The 12,008-nt window shown below is 62.1% G+C and overlaps 2 protein-coding genes across 4 annotated transcripts; both read left to right on the top strand.

The window, feature by feature from the left end:
- Positions 1–11: 11 nt before the first annotated feature.
- Positions 12–4,155, top strand: RILP (Rab interacting lysosomal protein). Of its 3 annotated transcripts, XM_061469997.1 has the most exons (8): positions 12–286; positions 1,512–1,635; positions 1,718–1,839; positions 1,976–2,167; positions 2,357–2,520; positions 2,626–2,748; positions 3,744–3,833; positions 3,930–4,155. In XM_061469997.1, the coding sequence occupies exons 1-8, from the start codon at positions 59–61 to the stop codon at positions 4,078–4,080; spliced, it is 1,194 nt and encodes a 397-aa protein (XP_061325981.1). In that variant the 5' UTR covers positions 12–58; the 3' UTR covers positions 4,081–4,155. The 3 variants fall into 3 exon arrangements, with proteins under 3 accessions (XP_061325981.1, XP_061325982.1, XP_061325984.1); XM_061469998.1 differs by lacking the exon at positions 3,744–3,833; XM_061470000.1 differs by lacking the exons at positions 3,744–3,833; positions 3,930–4,155 and adding an exon at positions 2,852–3,290 and having other exon boundaries at positions 13–286.
- A 905-nt stretch (positions 4,156–5,060) lies between these two features.
- Positions 5,061–11,343, top strand: SCARF1 (scavenger receptor class F member 1). The gene is made up of 11 exons (XM_061469994.1): positions 5,061–5,469; positions 6,158–6,219; positions 6,439–6,540; positions 6,652–7,177; positions 7,893–8,111; positions 8,198–8,326; positions 8,403–8,506; positions 8,656–8,767; positions 8,845–8,969; positions 9,055–9,192; positions 9,480–11,343. Exons 1-11 carry the CDS (start codon positions 5,375–5,377, stop codon positions 10,475–10,477), a joined length of 2,610 nt encoding a protein of 869 aa, XP_061325978.1. The 5' UTR covers positions 5,061–5,374; the 3' UTR covers positions 10,478–11,343.
- Positions 11,344–12,008: the final 665 nt, after the last annotated feature.

The following is a 12,008-nucleotide window of genomic DNA, read 5'->3' as shown; positions in this document are numbered from 1 at the left end:
CCTCGGACGGGGCGGGACAAGGGAGGAAGGAGGAGCGAGAGCGGGGCCCAGGCCGGCGATGGCGGAGGCGCTGTGGAGGACCCCGCCGGGCCGCCTGGCCCCGCCGCACGTTTACCGCATGGCCGGGGCGCTGGGGGCCGAGCTGCGCCGCCTCTCCGCCCGCTTCGGACCCGAGGCCGTGGCCGGGCTGGTGCCGCCCGTCGTGAGGCTGCTGGAGCTGCTGGAGGCGCTGGTGGCCCCCGACGGGGAGGCGGTGGGGCCGGCGGGCGGGCGGCAGGAAGCGGAGGTGAGCGGCGGATAAGGGCTCGGTCCCTTCGGGGGTCCCCTCTGCCGTGGGGCAGGAGGCGCCGTGGGGACTTGGCTGTTCTCGTCCCTATGGAGTGGCTCTGAGCCGGTTGTCCCTGTCCCCTGGGATGGCTCTGACCCAGCTGTCCCTTGTACCCATGGGGGTGGCTCTGACCTGGCTGTGCCTTGGGACAGTTCTTACCCGGCTGTCCCTGCCCCAGTGGGATGGCTCTGGCCTGGCTGTCCCCATCCCCTGGGGTTCCTCTGACCCAGCTGTCCCCATTTCCCACGGGATGGCTCTGACCTGGCTGTCCCTATCCCCTATGGGATGGCTCTGATCTGGCTTTCCCTGTCCCTTGGGGCAGCTCTGACCTGGTTGGCCCTGTCCCCTATGGGATGGCTCTGACCTGGCTGTCCCCATCCCCTATGGGATGGCTCTGACCTGCCTGTCCTCATCCCCTATGGGATGGCTCTGACCTGCCTGTCCCCATCCCCTATGGGATGGCTCTTACTGTGTGTCCCCATCCCCTATGGGATGGCTCTGATCTGCCTGTCCCTATCCCCTATGGGATGGCTCTGACCTGCCTGTCCCCATCCCCTATGGGATGGCTCTGACCTGCCTGTCCCCATCCCCTATGGGATGGCTCTTACTGTGTGTCCCCATCCCCTATGGGATGGCTCTGACCTGCCTGTCTCCATCCCCTATGGGATGGCTCTGACCTGCCTGTCGCCATCCCCTATGGGATGGCTCTGATCTGCCTGTCCCTATCCCCTATGGGATGGCTCTTACTGTATGTCCCTATCCCCTATGGGATGGCTCTGACCTGCCTGTCCCTATCCCCTATGGGATGGCTCTTACTCCCTGTCCCTATCCCCTATGGGATGGCTCTGATCTGCCTGTCCCCATCCCCTATGGGATGGCTCTGATCTGCCTGTCCCTATCCCCTATGGGATGGCTCTGATCTGCCTGTCCCTATCCCCTATGGGATGGCTCTGACCTGCCTGTCCCCATCCCCTATGGGATGGCTCTGACCTGCCTGTCCCTATCCCCTATGGGATGGCTCTGACCTGCCTGTCCCTATCCCCTATGGGATGGCTCTGATCTGCCTGTCCCTATCCCCTATGGGATGGCTCTTACTGTGTGTCCCCATCCCCTATGGGATGGCTCTGACCTGCCTGTCCCTATCCCCTATGGGATGGCTCTTACTCCCTGTCCCCATCCCCAGGACCCGGAGCAGCGGCTGTGGGAGGCCGAGCGCCGGGAGCGTTCCCTGCGTGCGCGCCTGTCCCGCCTGGAGGAGCAGAACCGGCAGCTCCTGGGGCAGCTTGCGGAGAGCCAGTCCCAGGAAGGTGGGTGTCCGGGGTGGGGGTGTGCTGGGGAGGCCGTGGGTACCAGGGCTGCTGAGCCCCGTCCCTGTGTGTCTGTGCCCAGATAACGTGGCACGGAAGGAGCGGGAGGTGATGCTGCGGCTCAAGGAGGTGGTGGACAAGCAGCGGGATGAGCTCCGTGCCCAGGCCCACGAGATCGTCTGCAAGAGCCGAGACACGGAGGCGGTGAGCGGATGGGGTGCGAAGGGTCTGGGCCCCCCCCCCCCCTTCTCGTGTCACCTCCCCATCGGTGCTGGTGTCCCTTGTTGGGGACCCGGAGCTGCTGCCGTCGCCTCACCTCTGCGCTCCCCGGGCCCTCCAGCTGCAGGAGCAACTGCACCGCTTCATGGCCATGAACGAGGAGCTGCGGCACAAGGTGGCTGTGGTGCAGGCGCAGCTCAGGAGCGCGCTGGAGAAGAAGTCGGACCTGGAGGCTGCGGTGCTGCAGAGCCAGAGGGAAGCGAGCAGGAGGAGCAGGAGCACCTCCGAGATCCAGCAGCCGAAGCCCAGCCTGGTGAGGGCAAGCCTGAGCTGACGGCAGGAAAAGCCAAGCGGGTCTTAGAGGATGAGGAGGGTTTGCTGTGTGTGGCGGTGGGCAGTGGGCTCCGGCGCCTTCATTCCCTAGACATTCCCATCTCTGCCAGCCATAGGGGGGGCACTTTGGGGTCCTTGCCTCCTGCTGACCCGTTTCCCATCCCTCCAGGAGGAAGCTCCATCCGCCACAGAGGAGCCGCAGCACGAGGATGCGGGCAGGAGCCCTGCTCACTGCTGCTTCTCCAAGGAGGAGCTGCAGCAGATCCTGCAGGAGCGGAACGAGCTCAAGACCAACCTGTTCTTGGTGCAGGAGGAGCTGGCTTATTACCAGCGGTGAGTCCGGTTCCCCCTGGTGCCTGCAGCCCATGGCCCATCAGAGCCTGCTCCCGGTGCACTCAGGGTGCCCAGCTCTCCCTTCACTTGGCTGCCTCTTTCCAGGGAGCTGCTGAACGAGGAGAGGGTTCCCAGCTTCTTCTTGGATGCGATGAAGTCAACCATCAAAAGGCAGAGGAAGAAAATCAGAGCCAAAATGCTGGGAACAACGGAGGAGGCGGAGAGCAGGTGAGTCCAGTCCTGCTCCATCCACCCTGCAAGGGAATTCCCCAGGCACGGAGCTGCCTCCTCCCTGCTTCCACCTGGAAGATCAAAGGTTTAACGTCTGCAGCTGATGCCTTGCTCTGGCTTCACCCTGGGAGCGTGGCAGGGGCTGGGCTCCTTGCTGCACCTCTTGTCCCCAGTCACACGTGGTCCATCCAAATGCCTCCCATCCATGGATATGGCAAAAGGGAGGTGAGGTGGTGGCCGTGGGACTGCTGCTCCTGGCACTGATTTGGAGGCTGTTCGATGAGAGCCATTGAGGATGGCAGCAGAGATGTTGCCTGGAGGCTCTGCAGGACGTTATGGGCACCGCTGGCCCCACCAGACTTGTCACGATGGGGAGGGCAGCACCTTGCTGGGCACCAGCCCCAGCTCTGCCTGTGTGCTGGCAATGGGGGGGGTGTGAAGCCTGTGCTAAAGCTGCTGTATGGCACGGGGGGAGCTGGGTCTCACTGCCTTTTGGGGGCTTTAATAAAGGTCTGGAGGGGGCTGAGCTCTTCTGTGCTGCTGAAGCCTGCTGCTTGCTTGTGTCGGGGTCTCTGCTGGCCGCAGGGGTGTTGGGCCTGGTGAAGGTGGCTGCTGCCCTATGGATGCTGCATCTCATGATCCCTGCTTCCCTGCAAGGCCAGGATGTCACCCACCTCAGTCCCATAGTGCTGATGGTTGGGCTCTTCCCCCAGAGAAGCATTTGCCACGTGGGGTTTGATGCTCAGAGGCTTTAGAGCAGGATGTGGCAACCAGGGACACATCATTGAGCCAGCACTGGGGGTTGAAACTGGTGTCTGAAGAGCCTTGAGATCACGCAGGCAGGGCTGGGCTTGCCATGGAACACCTATGTGGGACGTGAGCAGCACCGTGGCTCTGCAGCAGGTCCCAGCTCTGCTCCACGTGTCCCTGGCTCTGCTTGGCTTGGGGGTGCCTCCTCCCGTGCCGAGCCTGTAACTCCCTTTGTGCTGCAGCGATGAAGATGAGGGCTCCTGGCTCCCAGCCCGCGGCGCAGACTCTGTGGATGCTCATCCTCATCCTCCCGAATCCAGAATTAGGAGCTTGTAAGTTTGCTGGGAAAGCCGATGGGGAGGTTGGGATCCCATCGCATTCCCTGGGAAGACGTCTCCCCCCACGGCTGTTATCTGCTCTCCCTGCAGCTTCGGGCTCTGGTATCAGGACAGCAGCAAAGATCCCCCCCCATCCAGCAGCCCCGTAGCCTGGGAAGTCATCGACTCCCTGGACACGCAGCTGGAGCCGGAGAGCGATCCCACAGCCAGCTCCCCCCACAGAGCCACAGCACCCCCCTGATCCCATGGGACCGGCCTCACTGCAGCACTTCCTGGTGGCACAGCCGCACTGCCTGCTTCCCCACGGCATGGGGATGGGGATACTGGGACACTTGGCCGTGGGTTTCCAGCCTGGATCAGCACCTCCATCGGCCACCCTTCCACTGTGCTCATGGCTTAACCTCTGGGGGTCTCCACTTCTCTGTGCCTGCAGCTCAGCACCACCGGGGTCTGCACCCGCTTCCCATCCACTCGTGCCTCTTGCCATCAAACACCTCTCCCAGATCCTGCCTCGTTTCGTTGGGGTTCATCCCTGCAATGTGAAGGTGGAGTTGGGGTATCCGGCATCACCACACTGCACCGGGTGCACGGATGCTCCCGGAGCTGGGAACGGCCGGGATCAGCACCATCAGTGCCACTCTGTACCATTTTGTACCGGGACCTCTTCCTGCTGTTGTTGGGAACTGGAAGACAGGAGCAATCCTCATGTTCACAGGGAAGCATCCGTCCCCTCAGGTGCTTTCACTTTAGAACTGGAGTTGGAAATAAATCAGTCCCGTTTCTCCTCCGAGGTACCCCTGCTTGGGATGATGCTGCTGGGATTCCATCACTTCCCATGCACAGGCTGACCCTTTCAGTGGGTCGGCTCCAATGGGAACGTGGCTCCATGGGCGCAGTGCTGGCTATGGAGGAGTTAAGTGTGAGGAGCAGCTTGCAGCCCGGGTTATCCCCCCTGGCTGAGCTGGCCTTGGGTAGGAAAAAGGTGTTTCCTGTGCATCTGCTGACACAAAGCTCCTGGGGACGGGGAGAGGTGGGACAGGGGCCAGCAGCGGTTCAAAAGGAACACCGTGTCCCCATGGGGGACGTGGGGACCCCACTTAGCTCCTACCAGGGGTCAGCAGTGCCATAGGGCAGCTCACAGTGGTGGGGGCAAGGGGATGCAGCAGGGACCTCATGTGGGTTGGGGGGGGGGGTGGGTGGGCATTGGCTAAAGCAGCTTTGGGGGTGATGGAGGATGGCCCAAGGGGGAGCAGGACAACCACGGGGGCGATGTTCATGGAGCACCAAGCCCCCGGGCACCCGTTCCTGCTGCCGGGGTGGCACCAAGGGCCAGGAATAGCCCCTGCGGCGGCATTCCCGGCCTCCCGTCCCCTGACGTCGGGATCGCGGCGGCTCCTCCCGCGTTTCCTCAGGAAGAAACCCAAGGCTGGCGGGAGGAAGAGGCCGCAGCACGGGAGGGACGGACGGGACGGGACGGGACAGGCGGACGCCAGCACTGGGAGCTGCAGGGACTTGGGCCCTGGTGCCCTGGTGGGATGGGGAACGCGCGGCACCTCCTCTGCCTCCATCTGTGGCTGTGGGTGCAGAGCTCTGCGCAGGAGCTCGATCCCGACGGCAGGAACGTCTGCAGGTGGGTGCCATGGGGGTCCCTGCTTGTGCTCCTCCGTCTCATGGGGCCTCTTGGCAGCTCCATGGGGCCGTTGTCCATGCTCCGTGGACAGAGACCTGCTGCTTGGCACCGCGTGGATGCGTCGCGGTGATGCTGGGGAGCGCGGCTGTTGGTACCCGCGGATGTTCCTTAACCTCCTCCAGGGGTTATTTCTCGCACAGGGCATTGGGATGGGATTTGGGAGCACTGGCAAAACTTCCCCTCAAGTGCCAATGGGAAACATAGGCACAGCAAATCCCAAAGAGCTTTTGGAGCTGCTTTCCCCTCCGCTTTGCTGCTGCCTCTCCCTTTGGTCTCGCCATCCATGGCAGCGCCTTTCATCACCATCACTTTAATGCCTTCCTTCTGTGTTGCTGGTGAAGCTTTGGGCTGCTCCCAGAGCATCAGGGACCCGATACGGGCTCCACAGTGGCAGATCCGTGCTGCCTGCCCCATTGCCTGCCCCATTACCTGCCCCACCGCCCACCCGGGCTGCAGCCTCTTGAATTTCCTTCTATTTTACTGGTTTCCTTCCGGAGCAAAGCCCCCGGGGCTGCGCTGCCTCTGCCTGCCAGACCCAGCCAGGGTGTTTGCTGTGCCTTAAGCAATGCTCTGAACCCACCCTGGTACCCTCATCCCTGTGGATGCTCCACTGTGGCTCTCTCCTCAGGCTCCCCACCGGCCCCGCGTGCTGTCCCGGCTGGAAGCAGGAAGGGCAGGAATGCACGGCCGGTGAGTGATGGAGCCCCACAGCTCTCTTTGAGTGGGGTGTTGTGTTGTAGGGACCCCAAATGCCCGCTGAGTGAGCTTGCTGATGGTGTGGCTTGGATGGAGCGGGAAGCGGGACGGTGGATTCCCCATGATGCCCCAGTGTGATGCGGTCCAGCAGTGGGGTGCAAGCACAGGGGACCCCATCCTGCCCTGATGTGATGCTTGCCCTGTCACCAACAGCACTGTGCGAGGGCGAAGATGCCTGCGGGGCGGATGAGGTGTGTGTGAGACCTGGGCTTTGCCTCTGCAAACCCGGCTTCTTCGGAGCAGACTGCAGCTCCCGTGAGTACATCCCATGGGCTCCCCCATCCACTTCACCATCCTTGGGGGGGGGGGGAGCTGCCAAGCTTCCCTATGGCCCCCATCATCCTCACCACCTCCTTCCCTCCGCAGCCTGCCCCGAGCAGTACTGGGGCCCCGACTGCAAGCGGAGCTGCCCGTGTCACCCCAACGGGCGCTGCGATGCGGCGAGCGGGCGCTGTACCTGCCGCCCCAACCACTGGGGTGCCCTGTGCCAGTTCTCCTGCCAATGCGGTCCCCATGGGCACTGCGACCCCCTCACCGGCGCCTGCCGCTGCGAGCCGGGCTGGTGGGCGCCCACCTGCAAGAAGCAATGCCAATGCAACCCCTCCAGCTCCCAGTGCGACCCCGTGAGCGGGCACTGCCGCTGCCTGCCCGGCTGGTGGGGCAGGAGGTGCAGCTTCAAGTGCTCCTGCAACCTCTCGCCCTGCGCCCAGGAGACGGGCAAGTGTGAATGCAAGGTTGGGTTCTGGGGGCCCGCCTGCCAGCGGCGCTGCGACTGCATCCACGGCTCCTGCAGCCCCGTCAGCGGGCACTGCAGCTGCAGCCCCGGCTACCAAGGCAGGAGCTGCAGGGAGCCGTGTCCGCCCGGGCAGTATGGGTCTCAGTGCATGCACAGGTGAGATGGGGGCAATGGGAGGGTGTGGGAGGAACCAGGGGGTGCAATAAGACCTTGGGGGGGGGGAATCATCATGGTTGTGTCTGTCTCTTTGGCTGGGGACCATCCTAGGGAGGTTTGAGCATCCCTGGTTGGATGCAGCATCCCTGCTGTCCCAAGAGAAACACAGAGGCATGGAATGGTTTGGGTTGGAAGGGACCTTAAAGCTCCTCCAGCTCCAACCCCTGCCACGGGCAGGGACACCTTCCACTAGAGCAGCTTGCTCCAAGCCCCTGTGTCCAACCTGGCCTTGAACACTGCCAGGGATGGGGCAGCCGCAGCTTCTCTGGGCACCCTGTGCCAGCGCCTCAGCACCCTCACAGGGAAGAGCTTCTGCCTAAGAGTTCAGCTCAGTCTCCCCTCTGGCAGGTTAAAGCCATTCCCCTTGGCCTGTCCCTACATCCCTTGTCCAAAGCCCCTCTCCAGGTTTCTTCCATCTTTAAGTACTGGAAGGCTGCTGATGGCGGCAGAAAGCACTGGTGTCATCCTAAAACCTGGTTGTCCTTGTTCCCATTCCTTGGCGTGATAAAGCAGCATCTCTGCTTCCCTCTTGCCACCACAGAGCATTAAGCCCCCATGGCCCCACCTGATGCTCGGTGCTGTTTCGGGGTGAAACCTGCGTTTGTGGGGGTTCCGTGGTGCGTGTCCGTGCCTCAGTGCCCCTGTGCCCGTGCAGCTGCGGGCGCTGCGAGCTCGGCCGGCCCTGCTCTCCCGTGGACGGGCTCTGCCCCGCCTGCCAGCCCGGCTGGAACGGGACCCTCTGCCAGCACCGCTGCCCTCCGGGCTCGCACGGAGACCGCTGCCTCCTGCGCTGCCCCCGCTGCCGGCAGGGGGATGCCTGCGACCCGGAGACCGGCGCCTGCCCGCGCTGCGAGCCCGGCTGGACCGGACCCAGGTACGGCCGGGACCGAGCCGCCCCAAAGCCTCGGGTGCTGCGCTGCGGGATGCAGGGGGCTGATGCTTCCCTCTTTGTGTTGGCAGCTGCAACATCTCCTGCCCCGCGGGTACCTTCGGCGATGGATGCCGGCTCCTGTGCCCCGAGTGCGTCAGGGGGAGCTGCGATCCGGTGTCCGGAGCTTGTATCTGCCAGGCTGGCTACTGGGGAGCCAGGTACTGCCGGGAGCAAGGCAGGGATAGGGCCCCCGTTCTCCCCAGGGGTGTTTTCCTCCTTTCCTTTCTCTTCCAGCTGCAATGACACCTGCACGGAGGGGTATTACGGGGTGAACTGCTCCTCATCGTGCCAGTGTTCCCGGGGGACCTGCGACCCTGTGCGAGGCGACTGTGTGCTGAGTAAGGGCAACCTCAGATTTACCCCTTGGTGCTGTGCGTGGTGCTGGGACCCCACCTTGTGCCTCACGGCCCCACCATGAGCGGTGGGGTGGCTCTTTGGGGTTGGCAACTTCAGGACGTGCTGGACTCAACCCATCTGCTCCGCACAGGTTTAAAGGACCACGGAGCTCTTGCAGCCGCCATCCTCGTCCCCCTCCTGCTGCTGCTGCTCTGCATCGCCTGCTGCTGCTGCGGAGCTGGTCCAGCAGACGCCAGGGACAGGTATTGCTTCCAGTTTGCCAGTCCTCGATGGAAAACCCCATCTCCTGCATCCCTTGATGTCCACATCCCCTGTGCAGGGCAGCCGTGGCGGATGACGGCGTGGTGGCCAGGATGAAGCACCACGTGCGGGGGGTGCTGGCGAACCTCAGCGCGATGATGCCCTGCTTCAACCTGGCTGGCTCTAAGCTCCCCAAAGTCACAGGTGAAAAGAAGCAGAGCTCCCCCCCCCACATCGTCACCATCTGGGGGTGTCTGAGCTCACTTTTTGGGTGTCTTCTCCTCCTCAGTTTCGCACCACGACACAGAGATCCCCTTCAACCCCAGCTTCATCGAGCCGCCATCGGCCGCGTGGGTTTCAGACAGCTCCTTCTCCTCCTTTGACACCGACAACGAGGGACCCGAGTACTCCGTCCCTCCCAGAGAAGGTGACCTGCTCCTCCTCTACGGATCAATCCTGCTCCATCGCCACCCTTGGGTGGCCAAGGGATGGGTCCTGGGCATGGGCAGTGCTTGTTTTCATGCCCTTGTTTTCCTGCCTGTAAGGACACCCATGCTTGGCCTCATGTGGTGGGATGTGCCTGGTGTGGGGCAGCCACAACCTCTTCCCAGGAAAACATCCCCAGGGACAACCCTGTTGCATCAGCCTCTCTCCTGCTCATCCCAAGTGTGTCCCTGGGCTCCATCAGCCCTAACTCATCCCCTTCTCCCGCAGGCATCCCACTGCTGGGGGGAGCTGAGCTGCAGGAGGGGGTATCCCCCATAGGCGAGGTGCTCCCGGATCCATCCGCCTTTGATTCCGAGGATGTCTCGCAGCCCTTCGCCATCCCTCGCACCTCCAGCATCGCCAAGGCCAAGCGCCCCTCTGTATCCTTTGCCGAGGGGACCAAATTTGGGATGATGGAGACCCCCAGCCCTGGGAGGAAGCCCAAGGCCCCATGGGGCCCACCCAAGCTGTCCCAACCCCCTGGGGACAAGGAACCTGAGCCCTGCACTGAGCGACCGGGCAGTGATTGCTACGAGAGCCCTGATCCCATCGGCAAGGGGGACGAAAGCCACCGGCCATCCCCAAGGGCCACCCCAGGAGGACGCCGGCGCGTGGTGTCCAGCACCAGGCACGTGGCACAGAGAGTGGAGGCCCTCGAAGCGGCTGCGAGGTCAGGAAGCTGGGAGGCGAAGGGGAAGGAGCCCAACGTCACCACCATCTACGTGACGGTGGGAACGGGCGGGCAGGACCCCAAGGCAGAGGGAGGTGGCGAGGGCCCGGTCCAGGCGGTGCTGAAGCGGTTGGGCAGCTTGCAGAGGGGCAAATGGGCTGCCAAGGAGGAGCCCAAGGTGAGGAAGAGCTTTGAGGTCATCCAGAAACCACCCCGCCGGGCCCTGGGGCAGCGCAGAGACTCGGTGAATAGCTGCAAGCAGAGGGAGAGCATCCCTGGGGCTGCCGCTGAGGCAAGCAGCAAGCATCAGCCTGGGAAGAGAAAGTCCTTCCTTCTGGCATCTCCCTCACTGAAGAGCATCGGGGACCAGGACGGAGGCTGCGATGCTGCAGGTGCCACGGAGAGGAGTAAAAGCCCTGAGTTAGTCCTCAGCCTCGAAGCAAAGGGATTTGCTGCATCAGAGGAAGAGCCCAAGTATGAGAACGTGATGAGCAGCGGCACTGATTCACCCCCCAGCATCACCGAGGGGCCAGCGGCCACCCCTGCGGCCACCTGAGCCACCGCTGCCTGCGCTGGTGGCATCTCTGAGCCCAGTGTGGGAGCTGAGGGCCCCCTCCGAGCTTGAACTGGAGAAGCATTGAGCATTCCCATTGATCCCTTTCCTGTTGCTGGGGTGGACCCTTGAAGGGTGATGTGATGCGATGATGGGTGATGTGTGATGGGTGATGTGATGCGATGATGGGTGATGTATGATGGGTGATGTGATGCGATGATGGGTGATGTGTGATGGGTGATGGTGATGCCGAGAGCCACAGCAATGGCAGCCCCATGGGTTGGTGCTTCAGGGCTGTTTCCTGCTCCCCCCTGTCCTGTGTGCTTCACTTTGGACCTGCCACAACACAGCGATGCTCTGGATGCGGCAGTGGCACCTTCTAGTCTCTATCAGCATTGGGTTTGGGGGGCACGCATCTTCCTCATGAATGACAGTGGGGCTGCTGGGGGTTGCACACAGGTAAAAACCAGTTTCACCCCACTGGCTTCCACCTTTCCCTCTCCCAGCTCCATAAAGCTGCCTGGAGCCTCTTGCTGTAAAGATGCTTCTCTTGCTGGGAGGGATTATGTTGTGGAGAGGGGCCGGGGGTAGGTGATGGGCTGTGACAAGCAGCTTCAGTGAGAGCTGATTATAGCTGCTTATCTCGAAGGGTGTCTGGGTCTGCAGGGGTTTATGTGGGTCTCTCTGACTGCCTTCATTCCTATGTACATGCATAGCACATGACAAGGCTCGCAGCGTGGCACGGAGTTTATCAATGGCCTTTTAAACTCCATGCAATACCAGGCTCCAGTTCCAGTTTTGCAAGAGCAGCTGTGGCACCTGGGCCATGGCCATCGACCTGTCCTTGCACATGGCGCTGATAAGGACATGACATGACATGACATGACATGACATGCATGGAAAATTACATCGCCACGGGTGCCGTCTCCTCACCATGGGTGCGTGAGGTGGGATGGAGGGGCTGTAGCATCTCCAGCATGGCCAGAGGAGCTCAGGCAGCACAGAGAGATGGGCACAAGGGGGGTCAAGATGCCAGAGAGGGTTTGCAGCATGAACTGGTTTTAGATGTATCTAAGTCCAGAAGTTTCTTGTCCGTTCTGTTACTCACATGGTGTGGAAGCCTCTAGATGAAAATTAAACGTTACCAAAGCCCTTAAGGAGTTGGGTTTCCCATCCACCCCTAAGAAATACTCTCTAAAGTGTAGAAACCATCAATAGCCTGAAGCTTTCAGTTTGCTGGGTTTGCTAATGTCCTGTTTCTATTGAATTCTGAAGTCTCACTTACAGAGCTGAACCCAGAGCAGTGCTGGAGACCGGAGCATCCAGAGCACCTACCCTGCAGCCTGTATCTCACATCATGTGCAGAGCTCTGTGTGAGCCCTGCTCTGATGCTGCTGAGTTGGGGTTTGGGGCGTTTCAGCATCAGTGGGGTTTGCTTTTTCCCCGTTGCTTCTCATGGATGCTTTTCATGGATGCATCCCCGTGCTCTCGCGGGGATGAGCAGCAGGGTGCAGCACTCGTTCCTGCAGTGCCA

The sequence above is a fragment of the Pezoporus flaviventris genome, unplaced genomic scaffold (genome assembly GCF_033815535.1).
Source record: "Pezoporus flaviventris isolate CSIRO_AGI_PZ_B2104156 unplaced genomic scaffold, CSIRO_AGI_Pfla_v1 ptg000063l, whole genome shotgun sequence".
In the NCBI taxonomy this organism is placed as follows: domain Eukaryota; kingdom Metazoa; phylum Chordata; class Aves; order Psittaciformes; family Psittacidae; genus Pezoporus; species Pezoporus flaviventris.
The sequence above is the reverse complement of the archived record's forward strand: the minus strand, read 5'-3'. Positions and strand labels throughout refer to the sequence as shown.

Excerpts from the sequence above, each read along its gene's own strand:
- RILP (XM_061469997.1), top strand. The coding sequence starts at position 59 with ATGGCGGAGGCGCTGTGGAGGACCCCGCCGGGCCGCCTGGCCCCGCCG. Across the intron at positions 1,636-1,717 it reads GGAGAGCCAGTCCCAGGAAG|ATAACGTGGCACGGAAGGAG; the intron begins GTGGGTGTCCGG and ends GTCTGTGCCCAG. Across the intron at positions 2,749-3,743 it reads ACGGAGGAGGCGGAGAGCAG|CGATGAAGATGAGGGCTCCT; the intron begins GTGAGTCCAGTC and ends TTTGTGCTGCAG.
- SCARF1 (XM_061469994.1), top strand. The coding sequence starts at position 5,375 with ATGGGGAACGCGCGGCACCTCCTCTGCCTCCATCTGTGGCTGTGGGTG. Across the intron at positions 6,541-6,651 it reads CGGAGCAGACTGCAGCTCCC|CCTGCCCCGAGCAGTACTGG; the intron begins GTGAGTACATCC and ends TTCCCTCCGCAG. Across the intron at positions 8,327-8,402 it reads GCTGGCTACTGGGGAGCCAG|CTGCAATGACACCTGCACGG; the intron begins GTACTGCCGGGA and ends TTTCTCTTCCAG.